The 20,210-nt window shown below is 40.6% G+C and overlaps 1 protein-coding gene across 8 annotated transcripts in view; it reads right to left on the bottom strand.

Moving 5' to 3' along the window:
- The window catches only part of FMN1 (formin 1), a 503,899-nt gene that overhangs the window by 31,071 nt on the left and 452,618 nt on the right, over positions 1-20,210 (bottom strand). For all 8 annotated transcript variants that reach the window (XR_009496164.1, XM_059890798.1, XM_059890801.1 and 5 more), the window contains 2 exons: positions 11,756-11,807; positions 6,614-6,763 (listed from right to left, as the gene is read on the bottom strand). Coding sequence is in view for 7 of the 8 variants with exons in the window: in XM_059890798.1 (XP_059746781.1) it covers positions 6,614-6,763; positions 11,756-11,807 (202 nt within the window). In the remaining variant the exon portion in view is untranslated. The remainder of the gene's footprint in view (positions 1-6,613; positions 6,764-11,755; positions 11,808-20,210) is intronic.

The following is a 20,210-nucleotide window of genomic DNA, read 5'->3' as shown; positions in this document are numbered from 1 at the left end:
AAGTTGTGAGAATTATTGGGATTAACTAGGGACAGAGTACAAAGAAGAAAAGAGGAACTGAGATCTGAACCCAGGGGAAGATCCACAGAAGAAAAAGAGGAGCTGATGAAGGAGATGGAAGAAACGAGCATCAGTGTCAAAAGCTAGTAGTGGCAAGAAGTCAGCTGCTTGGTTCCGCAAATGGGAAAGGTGGCCAAGTCTGCCAATGGTCTCAACATTCATTTCTCCTGCTCTCCTTAGTAACAGAAATCAGGGCTTCCCCAGTGGTTCAGACAGTAAAGAATCTGCCTGCAGTGTGGGAGACCAGGGTTCGATCCCTGGGTTGGGAAGATTCCCTGGAGAAGGAAATGGCTACCCACTCCAGTATTCTTGTGTGGAGAATTCCATGGACAGAGAAGCCTGGTGGGCTACAGTCCATGGGGTCACAAAGAGTCAGCCATGACTGCGTGACTAACACTCATCAGTCTTTAACTGGGCCCTGGCTCCTAGAAAAACCTGCATTACCTGGTCTCCCTTGCATAGAGCTGTGAGACTAAGTTCTGCCTAGTGAAATCTGCATACCTTTCGGGCCACACCCTTTAAAGCAAAGGGTGTGCCAGCCCCTTTCCACTGACAGGAACTCAGAGCTGGTGGACATCATGTGAGCCATCTTTGGCCTTGTGAATAAGGACCACGCCTAATGATGGTGGTCACAAAAGTAAAGGAATCTGGATCCAGATTTCTAAACAATTTACACTCAGACTGTTATGCAAAAGTAAAATTTACTTTGGTCTTTGTTATGGCAGCAGAGGCTTCATCCTTACACAGAAAAGAGTGAGTGTTATGGAAAAGAAAGTGAGGAAATGAATATAAACTCTTCTTTTAAGAAGCTGGAAGGAACAGGAAATAGTTAATTTCCAGAGGAAAGAGGATCAAAAGAGGTGTTTTAGTTTTTGACAATCAATGATCCCATAATTTTTACCATTTAAAAATCTACTATCTCCTCTCCTTATTCATGACATATTTTTAACCTTGCATAGTGGTTTTAATGTTTTAGCTTGGGAAATAAGCAGGTTTAATTCTTTGTGACTAGGATAATCACACATTCTGTTTGTAAGTGAACTCGTTGGGACATAAGCTGCTGCTGCTGCTGCTAAGACACTACGGTTGTGTCTGATTCTGAGACCCTATGGACTGTAGCCCACATTTACCGTTTCTGTATTTGTAAAGAACCGTTCACACATGTGACTTAGGAAAATTCAAAGTTATGCCAATAAACTAGGAGGTGATTATGTGTATTATTAAAGGGGTCCTTTAAAATATGAAGTTTCTTAGCAGTTGTGTATATGTGTTCAGTCACTTAGTAGTGTCTGACTCTACGACCCCATGACCCCCTGTAGCCTGCCAGGCTCCTCTGTCCATGGAATTTTCTAGGCAAGAATATTGGAGTGGGTTGCCATTTCCTTCTCCAGGGGATCTTCCCAACCCAGGGATTGAACCCGGGTCTCCTGCATTGCAGGCAGATTCTTTACCACTGCGTCACCTGGGAAGCCCCTTTATAGCAGTTAAGTGTATATAAATCATTTAACCACATAACAGAGGGCTGGGGAAAAGCAAGTTAACTTGTTAGACATTACTGTAATGATCATGATTCAATAAATAAAAATTTTAGCTTATGGAACTTTTTCCAGGAATAACTTTATCATATAAAGAGAGGAATTCTTGTGATGTCTACACTACAATCAACAGCTTCTTTGTGGGTTGAGTGATGGCCACTCCAAGTCCCCAGCTCCTGGTCCTAAAGTGACCTGAGCAGTGGGGCCCTGAGAACAGCTCTGGGATAACCCCACAACAGCTCTGAACCATCTGCTGTCAAGGGTATGGCAGTTGCATAATTAACCATAATTGCTGCAACTAGTACACTTAAAACAAAAACTCTGTTGTTATTTAGCTGAACTTAAAACACCCCAACTAACAGTCCATTCCCCCCTAGTGTAAATTATAGTTATGTATATAACAAAATGTCTTATTTGCATTTCATATAAAATTTACCAAACTCCTTATTCACTCATTACTCAGCCATTATGGGTTTTTAAATGGTACTTTCAAAGTTTGCCTTGGCTCAGGGTTGAATTATTTGTCAAGACTTTATTCCTGGAGTCATGACTCCCCTGGGACTTCTTTACCTTTTGCAAATTCATAGCTCATTTTGTGGGTAGCAGTGGTTTGTGGCCTCTATGTATGCATGTGTGGGCACATGTGGGGAGCAGTCTTAACATATCCTAGAGAGTGGGAAATTTCATAAGGAAGAGTTGTATATGCCAGAGTAATTAAACAGGAAAAAAGCAAAAAAGCAGAAAGTGAGTAAAGAATAGTCAATGGAGATAGCAGCAAAAATTAAGTTACCTCCTTGCCACTACGCATATGGTTCAAATAACCCATTGATTTAATAAGTGGAAGAAATGTGTGTTACAAAAATTCATTGAATGTTTGCATGTCAAGAGACACAAATACAAAAGTGAATGAAAAAGTAAAATTGAACCAAAGCTGCTTCTGAGAATAAAAATCTTGATGAACTTTCATAAACCAGCTAATGCAATGTTGGATGCAGATAAGCAGAGGAAAATTTTGTGTGTGTGTACTTTTAATGAAAAAAATGTGGTCTTCAAGACCAACCTTAGTATTTTAGGGGAGGAGCAAAGGGTATGAGCCAAGGTAGCTGTTGACAGTTACTAAGGCCAAGAGGACAGTGGAAATTCTGCCTGTCTCCAAAGCTCTCCCCAACTCACCACCAGACCTTGGCTTGAAATGTATTTTGGTCTAGTCCCCTATGAGCTCAGGAACAAAGGTAAGGGACATTATCTCAGAAAGAAAATGCACAGTTTCTCAGAATATTACAATAAAATAGTTTCTTGATTCATAGAGATTTCAAACCAGAAAAGATCTTAGTAAGCATTTAGTTCCTGCCTCATCCCAATATATACCTTTTACAAATGTGATATTTGGGTCCCCTAGGCAATAAGTGACTGGCCCAAGATCATAAAGCAGACTAATCGCATAAAAATGCTGGTTTTCAACTCTCTATCCAGAAGTCATTTTTTATACTATGGAATGCTGCCAGTACTCAGGAAGGGTAGCAGAGTCTGGTACATTTCACTAGAGGGTAAGTTCTAGTACTTGGGAGGCATGAGGACTGGGTGGGTCACAGACTGAGGTCTAGGGAGCGGGGCACTCTGAATTTGTGTCCAGTCTTAGAAGCTTGCCATTTTGGCCTAATAATGGCTTTCATGACAAGCAAAGTTTAATGCTGTTATAGGACTTCCCTGGTGGCTCAGACGGTCAAGTGTCTGTCTACAATGAGGGAGACCTGGGTTCAATCCCTGGGTTGGGAAGATCCCCTGGAGAAGGAAATGGCAATCCACTCCAGTACTATTGCCTGGAAAATCCCATGGACAGAGAAGCCTGGTAGGCTACAGTCCATGGGGTCAAAAAGAGTCGGACACGACTGAGTGACTTCACTTTCATACCATCATATAGTAGCTTGCTCTTCCACTGACAGAGTAAATCTACAGGTAAACCATACCCCCAGTTAAGTACTGTCTCTTCTACTAAAATACCGAATTGTGTCCTGACATCAGCTTAATAATAGGGTATATCATTCATTTGTAAGGCACAAGCATATTGAATGTTTCAATCAGTCGTCTGTGTGTTTAGACACTGTTCTGGGTCTCATGAAGAGTACTTGTTACCCTGCAATGGAGTTGCATCATTCAGTTTTGCATCAAACTAATGTGCATTCAAGGAGACCACGTTAAGCAGAATAAGAAGCAAATATTGTCTGTCACCTAAAATCGACTTCAAGTGGCCTAAAGTCGTTTTCAAAATTTCCATTTCATTTGGAAGTGACTTTGTCCCTTTGAAAACACTATTGATCCTTAGGTTTTCCCAATGATTTTGGGGATTTTAGTTGGCCTTCAAACACATCTGAAAATGAAGCAGGATGAAGTTATTGGATCCCAAATTATAGTTTTTTTCCCTAATAATTACAAGCTATTAAGTTTTCATTTGGTTACGAACTTAATTTTTGAGGATGTTTTCATATTATGTTATGCTGAAAGTGAAAGTATTAGTTTCTCAGTCATATCCGACTCTTTGTGACCCCATGAACTGTAGCCTGCCAGACTTCTCTGTCCATGGGATTCTCTGGGCAAGAATATTGGAGTGGGTTGCCATTTCCTTCTCCAGGGGATCTCCCTGACTCAGGGATTGAACCTGGGTCTCCTGCATTGTAGGCAGAATCTTTTACTGTCTAAGCCACCAGGGAAGCCCCCTGACATTTAGTGTTGTTAGGATTTATTGGATTTCTGGGAAAAGTACTACAAAAATGATAACATCAAACATCATTAAATATAATACTAGAGCAATCATATTGTTTCCCATCATTAAAGCAGGCATATTATTTCTCATTTGATTATAATAGAAGAATTTGAGTTAGTTCTCTTATTTCACCATAATGAATGTGATGTCAATAGTTTGAAAGCTAAAACCCTTAGCAGATATAGAGAACAATTGAAAAATCCCTCATTTCCTGAGAAAACCCCAGATTATTACCAAGTTTGTTTTAAACTGGATGAGCAATAATACATATAATGTGCTAAGGTTTCTTAACAAAATGATTTTTGTAAACAAGCTGCTTCCACAAATATTTTATGAGCCACCATTAACTTTCAGAGATGTTTTAGGTTGGAAACCTTGGTGATCCATCTCACAAAGCACGGCTGGAATGAAGAAACCCCTGAAACTGCTAAATGAGATCTGAAAAGGGTCCCGGGAAGTCATGACCCTTTAAAGGTGTTGGTTTACAGAGTGTGAAGTGGGCAATTCACCAGCTATACCCAGGAAGCAGCACAGCAAGTGCCCATCACTAGGAGGACAGGTCATTCTGAAGGGCAGTTGGAACCACCACAGGCTCAGAGTGAGTGTGGTCTAACTTCTGTGATAGGGAAAAACTCCATTTGGAACATGGTTCAGTATTTCAATAGTAGTTTATTCAAATGAAAAGCGATTCATTACCCTCTCTGCTGGTTTTCTGGGACTACTTTCAGGGCTCCAACGAAAAGGATAAATTCACTAAGGGCTATGATTAAAATCTAAGATGTAAAATCTCAAGCAAAGGCATGACATTCAGGGCCCGCTAAGGAATTCCCTGGCCTTCGGGTGTGGACATGGAAAGCTGACTGGCCTGCTGCTACCTCCTTAGAGACAGAAGAACTTGCCTCTGTCACTTTTCTCTGAGGCTCACAAAACACAGAATGCATTCCACAGAAGCTTATTTTAGCTTAAAGAGCTAAACAAGAGATTGCAGGATGAGAACGATGGGTTGGATGTCAAGATTTTTAGGATTTTTTTTCATGCTGTTATCAACAATCTATTTGCTTAACAATGTCACTTAACTTTTTTCTGCTTTCACTCTATAATGGATATACTCGGTTTAATTCCCATGTTCCAAAAGAGGTATGGTGGGAAGAAGACATGTTGATACATTTTTAAAGCTCTGTGACTTCCTTAGAAAGCAAACATATTAAAAAATTCCTGGAGAAAATATTTATAGATTTAGTAGAACTGAGTCAAGAAATCTCTAAATTATGAGTCCTTTAAGGTAGCTTTATAAGGTAAAGTATATTAGTGTACTGTGTGTGTGTGTCTGTATGTGTATAGCTATATTATATATACCTTTTCTCTGATTCCAAAGCAAAGAACAAAAGTACTGAAATTTGGACTTTAGGGTCTCAATGTTTAGTGAGATATAGATGCTACAATTAAACCACTTCCCTTCATTTGTTGAATTTTTGTCTCCAACTTCACTTTGAATGACACTCTCATACATCTGTTCTGCAGGAGTAGTAGCAAGACCTGTTTGAAGTTTAAATCCATGACACCCTTTGTAGAACAGTGGCAACCTGATCAAAACACTGATCAAGCAGAAATGCCTTTTTTTTTCCTGATCAACAGGGCCAAATGCAGTCTTTCTCTAAGGAGAACGAACACACACACTCTCCCTATATTCAGTGCTGAGGTTTTCTTCCTACCCCCAACTAATAAAATCAGGAGGCTGCAATGAGGCGAGCGGCACGCAGTTTGATGTCCTCAGCAGGATGCGGGGAGTCAGAAGTGGCGCTGTAAATCCAGAGCGGGGCTTCCACACCGTGTTAAGTGTGGCCCGACTCTCAGAGACTTCCCTTTGATGCAAGTTCAGTATATTAATGGGGAAAGCATTCACTTTTATTTGTCTGTACTGTCTGCGACAGCAAGGCTGCCTCATTTAGCTTGGGCCGACATGAAAATACACAGAGAAGCAATCTGTTGCAAATTAGCACAGCTCCCCTTTCATTTACTAGCTAGTAATTGGAAGGGGTTAAGAAAGTGTAACTTATCAGATCACGTGAGAGTATCTGCCTGTGTGGACAGCAAGCCCTCCCACCCCCACATTTCCTTATAAACTCTCAATAATCCTTCCCTGACGTTCACTTGATCTGAAAGGCAATACTGACAGGGGTGAGATGTACACGCTTCGTTAGGGTTGAGAAGGTGGTTTCCTAGACTCCCAGTGTTAATCAGTCTATTAGAACCTTACCTTTCTTTAGATATGTTTTTACTCTCCCGTTTCCAGATAGTCTTGAAGTCACTGCAGAACTCGTACCACACCATAAACACGTAGTTGGGTGTGATCTCCTTCTCACCAGACTTTGGCTTCATCCCAAAATATCCTACTGTTGTTTCAAAACTGCAAATGTAGAGGAATAAAAAAAAAAAAAAAAAAATGTAGAGGAATAACAAACTGTGAGGTGGAGGGTGAGAAGCTGTCAATGCCAAAACCCATTAGGAGAGAAGACACTCAGAACTCCTCGCTGCCCCCGCTACCCACATGCCTTTTCTAGCTCAGAAGCCCAGGCCTAGCGGTCACGGTGGCTTATGCTAAGCCTAAGTATTGAAGCCAATTTTCTAAGAAATTCAATATGATTGGGAATACTCTTGGACACATCTTATCTGCATAAAATCAGCATGAATAGTTTCAGGGTGTACATAGGTAAAAACTTGGGGTTTGTTCTTCATCTCAAATCCATGTCATTTACCCACTCTTTGGGTTATGCTGAAGGATTACATGGAACACTGATGCCATGTTGGTTCTGTACTACTACCAGTGGACATGAGAGAGCTTGCAGGGAATTCTCAATCTGCTGAGTGCTTCATGGACGATAAAGAGCCTGTTTCATCCTTATTCTGGCATCTGCTGGCTTTGTAGTCTTGGGTCAATCATTCAACACTTGACTCTCAATTTTCTCAAGGGTAAAATAAGAGACTTAGACTATATGATCTTTAAGAAGGCTACATTTTAAAGCTTATCATGATATAGGAATACAAACCACCAATGTACAAAAATACATATAATTGAGGATGTAGCAAGGATTGGAGGAAAAACCATTTTTGGTCTTAAAAATGATCTCTCATCTGGGTTGGAAAAGAACCCAGGTTTTATAAGGGTGATTCCCAGATATCACTAAGAAACTCCTGACCAACCCCATGGAGGCTTGTTCCCAGATGACTACCCAGGCCCCCCAAGCAGCCCTTCTTGGAGCCACCAGCTTTGCAGCAATTTATAGCTCTGCACTCAATCCTTCCCGCCACCCACTCCAAGCCCCACAAGCTCATTTGCCATGAGCAAGAACACTTAAATAAATGGCCCCCTTTTCTAGGGTGTTGGAAACTAATCAAAGCAAGAATGACTGGCCAGGGTTTATTACTCAATGCTCTATCATCTGTTCAGACACAGTGTTTTTTTTTTTTTCTTGTGGCCATCCCGAATACGGAGTTTCTAATGGAACTCTATTCAACAACGATTGTAAAACCCTGAAGCCCCGTTACTATTATGGAGCATACTTTCATCTCGTTCTCAGTTATTGGGCAATATGTATCTCATAAGATTTTATCACATTTCACAGATGAACTGTTAATTGATTCCATGGCTATGATTAGGCGAGATCCAAGCTGGAACTGCAGCTCTGAGTCCCATAAATTCTTTGTGCTTCTGTAAATAATAAATCTGTTTTTAATGCAAATTAAAACTACTGGTCAGGGAATTTTGGCTCTCAGTTATTAAAAGACTAGAAGTGCATAGGTGGAGAAAGGCAATAACTGCAGTAATTTCTTAAGGGACTCTCTTATAATTCCAAACACACATATTTCGGAGCAAAATCAGAAAGGAGCAATGTCCGCTTTTGCTCAGACATGATTCCTAATTCTACGGCAGTCAAAACAGTGATAAAACCCAATGCACACTCTACAGCATATATTTTTATTTCATTCAAAATGTAAACTACATCAATTGTATTATAGCATGGAAATATGTACGGAGAGAGTTCTGCAACCTAAAGGAACAGTCCATGAATTTCTTATGGAGTCACAGGGCTTTAAAACTGGAAGGGATTTTGGGTCAGTCTGTCCAATGTTCCCATCTTACAGATGAGAAAACAGAGACTAGAAAGACTGAATGACCTTATTCATTGGCAGAATTGGGTCTACAGAATCATTTCTCAATGGAATGAGTTTTCTGTTCTATCCAGCCTTATGTTGTTCATACTGACACATGCATTTAAGAAATAAAACAGTCAAGTTTTAGTTTGTTTCCACTTTTGACACAGTTGCTGCTTGTATGACACATAACATGCATTACCCCCAGTGGAACACATCATTATTTTTCTCTCTTCCTTATGTGGACCTTCTACACAGAAACATATTTACTTGTGCACTGAAGAGAGAAGAGAAAGTCTTTCATGCTTAGTATTCAGAGGGACAAATTATCTTCCTACTTTTCCAGCAGGATATAGTGAAACTATATATCCACAGAAACTCCAGTTACCACTGTGCTTTAACCCCAACTCTGGCATTCTTTGGAGTGTAGATGGCGAGATCAAGACACTGCAAGTATGATGCTGCTTCAGAGAATGACAGCATTGTGTGGTGGGTTATTACAGAGCTTGGGAAAAGCATTTCATCATCCTGTGGGCCTTGCTTTTCCTAGCTCTGAAATGAAGCTAACCATGTACCCTTACCACCTTTCCCCCGGGACGGGGGAGCCTGACTTGCTAACCCTAAGAGAGGATGAAAACTAAAGGAAAGAATGAATTTCAGCAGCTTTTCCCCTATGTGATTAAGAAAGCAAGTGAACCTCTTCAGAAGAACCAATGCAAACAGAGTTGCAGAGGATGGCCTGGCTTTGGCACTTGGCAAGTTTAACGAAGACGAAGCCACTCTGAGGGTGTGCCTTATTGGATTTCATCATGATCCCTTTGTTCCAGGAAAAGCCAAATGCTAGAATATAAACCCACAGCTATCTGATAAAGTCTAGACTATTCCCTCCCGTCCCCAAACACAACTCTCTCCCTTTCAAACTCAATTCTGATTCACAGAAGACTGATTATTGAAAACCTTCTGTAATTTGTGCATGAAAACTGCTGCTATTTGACAACAATATTGGAATTTTCTTTTGTTTCTCAGTAGGTAACTAACATAGTTTTCAACTTTTAAAAGACAGGTTTCTAACTGTATATTAGGTTCTATAAAACCTCTCTACTCCACTCTCAATTGCTCCCTGATTCTTTTTCTCTCTGCTGTAACTCCTTGTCTGATTTCCATCTTTTCTGACTCAGATAAACATTTTGAGAGTTCAGACAATGATTCTATCAAAGAGCCCGTGGCAAAGGGAATGGTTTTTCTTTTGCAGCGTTGAGATGCCAGGGTGGAACATATCCGCTTATTGCCCCTCATGCATGCCTTCAGAAAATGCTGAGGAAAAGCAAATATTCCTTAGCCTCAGAGTAAATTGTTTCTCTTGAGAATACAACATAAGAATTTCCTAAATCTCACACGAATGTTGCAACACTGACCACCAACCTCCTTCAAGAGTGTAACCAAACAACTGTGGTTTCTACATTAAAGATGGGATCTAACATATTTCATGTATGACATGAAAGCTAGACTACCTTCACCACAAAGTCACGGAAAACGCTGACAACCAAAATTTATGACCCCCCTCAGCATAGCTAATGCACAGCAGCAACATCAGCCCCTCTCACAAGGGCCCCCTTTTCCTGGAGCGAGAATCTTGAAGAGGATTAGATATTTGACATCCACCTTGGAAAGTGAAATTTTGTTTGGCCTGATACCCATGTGCCCTTGTGAATGGTCTTTTTTTATGCTTGTGGGATATTTATATAACGCAGACACACCAGCTTGACATGCTGATGAAGGGAAGCTTAATACAGGGGTAATGTAAAATATATATAATACTTAGGGGATAAAGCCAATAAAGGGGCACAATCTAAAAATCTATAAACAGAACCATGTGATCATCTTGGTTGTTAAAATTATCATGCAAAGATGATAATCATGATTCAAGAACATGTCTGCACTTAGAAAATCGTGAGATTAGCCTTCACCTTGCTTTTATCTGCATTTTATTTTATTGGCACTTAAGTGGGAAGAAGGGCAAGATGTCAGCATTCGTCAATGCAGAGCAGAAACAGCACTACTGACTACCGACTTTCAGAACTCTCAGAAATTGTGCTGAAACAGGAGGAAAAGGGTTCATTTCTAGAGCTTGTTCACTTGCATTTAGTGAACTCTTCTCCTCACACGTTTGTAAAGTTCATTTTACTTTATATACTGTTTCCTGTCCTTATCTAACTTTCTGGTACTTTTTAGAATGGGTCCCAGCAAAATTTATCTCAGATTTTTTAGCTCTGAGTATGAGAAAGCCTAAGTGTATTCCCCCTCACCTTCCTAAGAGTGGGAGAGGGCCAAGCTGACTAATGCTGGTCAACTGCCAAAAAGAAAAACCACCGTAAAGCGAGGGGCTCCAAGACACCACAGCCGATCCTTACTGAGCTCTCACAGGTGAGGGGATAATTTCACTTGGGTGCCTATTAAGAGAAACAAGCACACAGAAGAGGTCTGCGGTAGGTAGAGCTTGAATAGAAGACCCCTGAGGTCTCTTTCCCAACTGCTGGGGGAGTTTTCTGGGCACACAGAGAGATGAGTCCCTACTCTCCAGTTGCCCCCTGTTTACCACATCCTCCAGAACCTGAGGAGAAATGTAGGTCTCTTAGGTTACCTGTAATAATTGGTTTATCTAGTTGTACTACTAAGGGTCCCCTTGTTCCCATCACCCACGGAGTCTTTAGGAGCAGAGTAACGAGGGAGAGGCAAACAGATGGAAATAGTGTCAGACCTCGTGAGGCAGGTGGGTCACTTCTGGAAGATTCCCTGATTCTCGAGGAAAACTATTCCCAAGGGCTATTCCTGGAGTTTTTCACTCCAGCTCTCCTTAGACTCCAACTGCTCCTGGATGCACAGTCTTCATGGGGCGGGGGGGGGGGGCGGGGGGGGGCGGGGGGGGTGGGGGGGGGAGGGCGGCGGGGAGGCAGTCGAAAGAATGGCTTATCATTCATTATGCTAAGTGAAATCAGCCAGTCATAAAAGGAAAAGTTCTGTAGGATTCCGCTTACATGAGGTACCTAGAGAAGTCAAAGTCACAGAGACAGGAAGTAGGATGGTAATTGCCAGGCTGAAAGAAGGAGAGAATGGGGGAGTTATGGTTTAGTGAGTACAGAGTCTGCCCTTGGAGTTGACGGTTGCATAGCACTGTGAATGTTCTTGATAATAATAAAAAAAGAACGGATGGTCAAAGAGAGGCTCGAGGCCAGTCAGAGCTGCTTACCTTTTCTGTGCATTCTCCAAGTGACCTTCTTCCATTTTATGTTCCTTTTTGGCTGTGAAAGAGAATTAATTATGAATTAGAACAGCATTTTCTTCCATCATATATCCTTTGTGTAATCTGACTTCGATTACATCCAGTTATTATCAAAATAAGTCCAAATTCAGGGGTTGGCAGCCCCTGTGACATGTCCTGGTGATTGTAGTCAATTCTCTCTGTCCACTGTCCTGCTTTCTTGTTAACAGCTACGGCTAATGGCGACCGTAAATACAATGCATTTTTCTTTCTGGAATACTTTTGAAAGGGGTGATATTGTTAATTATGCTGAACAAAGGCTTAAAGTGGAATGACCTTGGCCAGATTGGAACATGTGGTCATCCAAGCTACAGCTGGCCTCTTTGTGACCCTTTGGTATGTGCTCAGCAACCCCACTCCCTCAAAACAACATAAACTCAGTACCATTTTTAGCAGTTCTGCTCAAATTCAAAGGGATTCACCGGAATCACTGCATACGCTGTCTCTATACCCATGGTCTAAGGACGCCTATGGTCTCTTTTCTTAATGTTTTAAATGCATTGGAAAAAAATACTTATGATTACTAAAGAAATAAATGATACTGAGATAGAATTCTGAATTTACAGATTAAGAACTTTTGGGAAGGTCACATACATACTCCTATATTTAAAATGGACAACCAACAAAAAACTGTTGTATAGCACACGGAACTCTGCTCAGTGTTATGTGCCAGCCTGGATGGAGGGGCGTTTGCGGGAGAATGGATATACATATGTATATGTATGGCTGAGTCCCTTCACTGTTCACCTGAAACTATCACATTGTTAACTGGCTATACCCCAGTACAAAATGTTCTTGGTGTTATAAAATAAAATAAATAAAATAAAATAAAATGGATAACCAACAAAAACCTATTGTATTTATATATAAAAGAACCCATGTTCTGAAGGGCCACAGGGAAACTGGGAGGTTTCATTTTGGAGTGGCTCTTTTATATATTTTCTCTTTAATCAGAAGATAATACTGTCATATATGATAATACAAATCTTAACACTTTAAATATGTCTAGAAAAATCATCAAGACAATCTCTATGAGCCTTAAGATTTCTTTCATTTAGATATGCCATACCCTTGGATTGGAAGAATTAATATTGTTAAATGGCCATACTACCCAAAGCAATCTACACATTTAACATGGTCCCTATCAAATTTCCCATGACATTTTTCACAGAGCTAGAATAAATAATCTTAAAATTTATACGGGACTTTAAAAGACCCAGAATTGCCAAAGTAATCCTGAGGAAAAAGAACAAAGCAGGAGGCATAACGCTCCCAGACTTCAGTCACTACTACAAAGCTATGGTAATCAAAACAGCATGGTACTGGCACAAAAGCAGACATATCAATGGAACAGAATAGAGAGGCTGAAATAAACCCATTTACCTATGGTCAATTAGTCTGTGACAAAGGGGGCAAGAGTATACAATGGACAGGAAGTCTCTTTAGCAAGTGGTGTTGGGAAAATTGGACAGCTGCATATAAATCAATGAAGTTAGAACACACCTTCACACCATGCACAAAAATAAACTCAAAATGGCTTAAAGACTTAAATATAAGACATGATACCATAAAATTCCTCCTAGGAGAGAACACAGGCCAAACATTCTCTGCCATAAATTGTACCAGTGTTTTCTTAGGTCAGCCTCCCAAAGCAATAAAAATAAAAGCAAAAAGAAACAAATAGGACCTAATCTAACTGGCAAGCTTTTTTGCATAGCAAAGGAAACCATAAAGAAAATGAAAAGACAACCTATGAAATTGGAGAGAATGTTTGCAGAAGATGTGACCAACAAGAGCTTCATTTCCAAAATATACAAAGAGTTCATACAATTCAGCAACACAAAACAAGTAACCTGATTAAAAAAGTGAAGAAGACCTAAACAGACATTTCTACAAAGAAGACATACAGATGGCCAACAGGCACGTGAAAAGATCAAAACTGCCACGAGATCAAAGATCAAAACTACCTGACACTGGTCAGAATGGTCTTCATTAAAAAGTTTAAACATAACAAGTGCTAGAAGGGTGTGGAGAAAAGGGAACCCTTCTGCACTGTTCGTGGAACTATAAGTTGGTGCAGCCACTATGGAAAACTGTACAGAGATTCCTCAAAAAACTAAAAACAGAGCTGCCATGTGATCCAGCAATCCCACTCACGGGCATGTATCCACACAAAACTATAATTCAAAAAGATACATGCATCTCTGTGTTCATAGCAGCACTATTCACAGTAGCCAGAGCATGGAAACAAATGTCCATTCACAGAGGAATGCATGAAGAAGATATGGTACATATTTACAATGGAATACTACTCAGCCATAAAAAGGAATGAAATAACGCCATTTTCAGCAACATGGATGGATCTAGAGATTATCATACTAAGTGACTCAGAGAAAGACAAACATCATATGGTATCACTTATATGTGGAATCTAAAATGTGACACAAATGAACTTATCTATGAAACAGAAACAGATTCACAGGCATAGACAACAGACACGTGGTTGCCAAGGGGGAGCTGGGGATGAGGATGGTGGAGGGTGAGTTTGGGGTTCAGTTCAGTTGCTCAGTCGTGTTTGACTCTTTGCGACCCCATGAACTGCAGCACACCAGGCTTCCCTGTCCATCACCAATTCCCAGAGCTTGCTCAAACTCATGTCCATTGAGTCTGTGATGCCATCCAACCATCTCATCCTCTGTCATCCCCTTCTCCTCCTGCCTTCAATCTTTACCAGCATCAGGGTCTTTTCCAATGAGTCAATTCTTCACATTAGAAGGCCAAAGGATTGAAGTTTCATCTTCAGCATCAGTACTCCCAATGAATATTCAGGACTGATTTCCTTTAGGATGGACTGGTTGGATCTCCTTGCAGTCCAAGGGACTCTCAAGAGTCTTCTCCAACACCACAGTTCAAAAGCACCAATTCTTTCACGCTCAGCTTTCTTTATAGTCCAACTCTCACATCCATACATGACCACTGGAAAAACCATAGTTTTGACTAGATAAACTTTTGTCGGTAAACTAATGTCTCTGCTTTTTAATATGCTGTCTAGGTTGGTCATAGCTTTTCTTCCAAGGAGCAAGGGTCTTTTAATTTCATGGCTGCAGTCACCATCTGCTGTGATTTTGGAGCCCCCAAAAATAAAGTCTGTCACTGTTTCCATTGTTTCCCCATCTATTTGCCACGAAGTGATGGGACTGGATGCCATGATCTTAGCTTTCTGAATGTTGGGTTTTAAGCCAACTTTTTCACTCTCCTCTTTCACTTTCATCAAGAGGCTCTTTAGTTCTTCTTCGCTTTCTGCCATAATGGTGGTGTCATCTGTGTATCTGAGGTTATTGATTGTTTCTCCTGGCAATCTTGATTGGGGTTAGCAGATGCAAACTAGTATATATACAACAGAATGAATAAATAAGAAGATTCTACTATGTAGCCTCGGGAACTATATTCAATATCCTGTGATGACATAATGGAAAAGAATAAAAAAAAAGAATGTATACGTATGTATACCTGAATCACTATGATGTAGAGCAGAGACTAACAACATTGTAAATCAACTATACTTCAACTTGAAAAAGAATTTTTTCATTTAATGCTTATGATGTTAAAATGAATGAGAAAAGAAAATCAATCATAACGAGCTATGTTGTGATACCTCATGAAAGGTATTAAAGGATCTTAAAAACTAGGATATTTAAAAGGATATTAAAAGATTTTAATAGCTAAGATATTTCAAAGGATATTAAATAGCTAGGCTATTTAATAAGCCTAGCTCTGCCATTTACTACCTGTGTGACTGGACAAGTCACTCATGATGAACTGTGTAGTTATGGCCTGATCTGTACCATGAGCATAGCCACAGAGACTATCATCACACAGATGTGATAAAGATTAAATGAGATAATACATGTAAAGCCCTTAGCACCTAAGATATGCCTGATAAATGACAGGACAGGTATTATTAGCATCTCATCATTATTCACTTAATCAATGTAAATTTATTAATTTATTTCCCTGACCAAAACAGCTTGCCATCTCTTCTGACAAAGCCTCTGAAGCCTTTACAATGGCCCAAAGGTCCTGCCAGCCTGCCCCCTGGCTTCCCTATGATGTCATCTCCTCCTTCTCACGCTTGTTTCTTTCCAGCCTAGCTGGCAGGATCGCTGAAGGAGCACACTGAGTGTGTGGACTGGGGACCACTGCACCTGCCTTTCCCTCCTCCCTGGAGGACACTGCCCACAGCCCCTGTGTGACTGGCTCCCTCTCTGCATTAGGTCTCAGCTCAAATATCACCTTCTCTGATCCTGCCACATTAAACATTATCCTTTGCCACGCATGCCCCGCCTCTTTTCCTTAGAGCCTCTATCTACCCGACAGACTATCCATTTACTCATTTATTACACAACATTGAATGTAAGCTTCAGGAGAGCAGCCCCTTCATCTGGCCTTAAACATGGAAAAGTGTCTACATGTTAAATAAATTACTTTAGCTAAAAATGTATATACTTGACAATAGTTGCTTAAATAGACAGATACTAAGTTTCCTGAACATGAGACTTCATATTCAAAATATGAACACAGGCTAAAGAAGAATGTCAGGCTAAAACTGGATACTAGTGGCTCTAAGTTCAGTAAATTTCAACAAAATCTTTTTACATTAAAATGATTTAGATAGCTACATCATTTTAGGAAAAGTCACAGTCATTGCCATTTTTTTGTGCTATGATTTCTCTAGTTCTTCAAGCAGGAATCTCTGTGAATTATTTGAGTTCTTAGCCAATCAGACACAGAGAAGTGGCTTGCATCTCTCCTAGGCTACCAAGTTCCCCCAAAAATGAAATCGACTAGTGGTTTGTTCTTATCCAGTGATTATTAATTATGTACATGATCAAATAAGGGAGAAAATTCCTTTGAGGCCTGAGTGATCTTCCTGGAGCTTACGGGTACTATTCTCTGTCACTAGCTGTTTCTAACTGGCTACTTCCACTCTGTGCTAAGTAGACTGTGGTCAACCCCATTGCTGCATATAAACTGAGTCATGAGAAATACCCTTCCCAAACTGAATTAAGCATGAGTTGAAGACTGTGCAAGAACTCTATGAATATAGTTATTTGGGGGGAAAAAAAAAAACCAGTATCCAAATGTAAAAAGAGGTATTGCTAAGTGGCAATGCATACTGCAGAACCTCTGAGGGTTGTGGGGATGAGAGCCTTCAAGAAAAGTAGAAGAACCTAGAGATCTCAAGCTTTCTTAAGTCAACGGCCACTGTTCAGACAGAAAAGGCAGCCACTTCCCTGTGTGACCCTGAAGTTCCACCAGCCTAAAGTATTTCTCCTGCCACAATGTGTGAAATTTCCAACCATGTCATTATACATTTTAAGTCCTCAATGTTCTGAGTAAAACAAAAATAACATTACCCAGGAGAAGGCAATGGCAACTCACTCCAGTACTCTTGCCTGGAAAATCCCATGGACAGAGAAGCCTGGTAGGCTGCAGTCCCTGGGGTCGCTGGGAGTCAGACACGACTGAGCGACTTCACTTTCACTTTTCACTTCCATGCATTGGAGAAGCAAATGGCAACCCACTCCAGTGTTCTTGCCTGGGAAATCCCATGGACGGAGAAGCCTGGTAGGCTGCAGTCCATGGGGTCACTAGGAGTCAGACACGACTGAGCAACTTCACTTTCACTTTTCACTTTCATGCATTGGAGAAGGAAATGGCAACCCACTCCAGTGTTCTTGCCTGAAGAATCCCAGGGATGGGGGAGTCTGGTGGGCTGCCGTCTCTGGGGTCGCACAGAGTTGGACACAACTGAAGCAACTTAGCAGGCAGCCACAGCATGCCACAGAGGTACCCCACACAAAAAGGGAGAGACAAAGTTTAAATTGAAGATGGCACATCTTAGACAGAAACTGTCCTTATCCTACAAATAAGACGAGCAGTGGTCCTGAATCCAGGTGCGGAATTTCCTTTGTTTTCTATTGTACAATTCCATGGATAGAGCATAAGTATGCTTCTTTTTCAGTTTAATTTGGTAGTAGATATGGGAGAGGGGGTTTCCCTGGTGGCTCAGTGGTAAAGAATTCACCTGCCAATTCAGGAGATGCAGGTTTGATCCCTGGGTCAGGAAGATCCCCTGTAGGAAATGGCAACCCACTCCAGTATTCTAGCCTGGAAAATCCCACGGACAAAGGAGCTTTGTGGGCTACAGTTCATGGAGTCACAAAGAGTCGGACATGACTGAGCATGCATGAATGCATGTAGCTAAGAGGAAGGTGGGTAGGCTTCCAGAAGAGTTTAAGTTTGGAGACACTGTCAGATACTGACACAGCACTAGGGGAGGTAGAGAAATAACAGGCATCCCTGACCCGCCTTTTTTCTCTTTTCTTTGCTTTTGCAAAAAGTTGTCTCATTGTCTCAACAAATTATTTTTCAAATCAAGGGACTAAAACAACTGCTTAGAATGGTAACAGTCTCACAACTTAAGATAATAAAAGCAATAAGAAAAACAAACCAGAGTACTGAAAATGAGATATTTTGCTTACCATCAATTCTGTCTTCCAAAGTTCCTTATCAAGACCAGGTATACACTGTGATGATGGTAATTTAATGGAGGGGCCAGGAGAGAGTGTAGTGGTTTTTGCTTGGTGACCTGCCTACAGCATCCTATAATTTCTCTATCACAGATAGAACTGTGTTGCTTTTCTTATGTTTTAATTTTCTCCCTTAAAGAATGATATTTATTTCTTATGTAACTCTATGTCCCAGAGAGAAAGCAACACAGCTTTTTTGGAAGTTTTTTATTTAAGAGATAATTTTGTGGATTTTATTTAGTGCAGCCTTTACTGAATAAAGGCCATTTGTGTTTGTGTAAATACTTAATGCCTTGGCATTTTGTTTCCTGGTTCATTGGGTGGCCATTGTTTCATTAGTTTTCATAAAGTTGCCCCACGATAACGATTCTGAAATTCATAAGTACTGTGGTCGACCAACTGAAGCAGAAATGATCCTTTCTATTCACTGGTTGCGGGCCCAAGGAATGCAAATCAGAACTCAAGCTACTTAAAGGCCAAGTTTCAAGCCCAGCATTGCCATGCAATGTCATGGACAAGATGCACATATCCTGTATTCCAGATTCCTCCTCTAGAAATAATGACCTACCTCCTACCTCCCACACAGTTATGAGGGCTACATGAAAAAAGCACAGTTCTTGGTTGAATCAGAATCATTGCAGTCAGATCTTCAATGACTCAATGCCATGCAGAGGCTGCTGGGGATCCAAGCTTCCAGCTGGATGGCTGCTTGACCAAGTTAAGTACAGGTGTGGTAGAGTGGAGAGCGCTTGGGCTTTGTGTTAGGTGGACTTGGCTTGAATTTCTGCTCTGCCACTTATTAATCGAGAGACCTTGGGGAAGTCAGCTGACTGCACTGAACCTTGCTCATAAAATTAGAATGATAAGATCTTGCAAGGTGGTTGCGAGTATTGGACACGCTGAACGTGAGAGATGAACAGTGACTAACACACGCCAAGCACCCGTGGGTGGCTGCTATTTATTGCTGATTGGCTAGAAGCAAATGCTAGCAGTCACCACTCCAGCTCTTTGACATTGGGATGAATAGTACACAATTTCAAGCAAAGTGTTTTTTCGCTTGAGAACGTTAACAACCATTCTCAGTAGATGTTAATTTTCCTTGATGTCATTTTCACATCAGATCGGGTGTGCTCAGGTGCTTAGTCACGTCCAACTCTTTGCAGCCCCATGGACTACAGCCCACCAGGCTCCTCTGCCCATGGCATTTTTCAGGTGTGAATACTGGAGTGAGTGGGAAGTGGGGTGCCATGTCCCACTCCAGGGGATCCTCTAAACCCAGAGATCAAACCCACATTCCCCACTTTACTCACAAAGCTGATGCTGCCGTTTTTTGTTGTTGATGGTCTGCTTTGCTGTACAAAAGCTGTAAAGTTTAATGAGGTCCTATTTTTAAATTTTGCTTTTATTTCCTTTGCTTTGGGAGACAGATCAAAAAACATTGCTGTGATTTATATTTAAAAAAGTTCTACCTAGGAGTTTTATGGTTTCTGGTCTTACATTTAGGTCTTTAATCCATTTTAAGATTATTTTTTAATATGGTGAGAGAAAATGTACTAATTTCATTCTTTTATATATAGCTATTAGTAAGAGAAGTTAAGGAAATAATTCTAATTTACAATCACATCTAAAATAATAAAATATCTAGGAATAAACCTACCCAAAGGTGTAAAGATATGTACTCTGAAAACTGTAAGACATGAGGAAAGAAACTGAAGATGACACAAACAGATGGGGAAAGATATACCATGTTCTTGAACTGAAAGAATATTGTTAAAATGAACATACTATTC

The sequence above is a fragment of the Bos taurus genome, chromosome 10 (assembly GCF_002263795.3).
Source record: "Bos taurus isolate L1 Dominette 01449 registration number 42190680 breed Hereford chromosome 10, ARS-UCD2.0, whole genome shotgun sequence".
Lineage (NCBI taxonomy): Eukaryota > Metazoa > Chordata > Mammalia > Artiodactyla > Bovidae > Bos > Bos taurus.
Note: the sequence above shows the minus strand (reverse complement) of the source record. Positions and strands in the feature narration are given on the sequence as shown.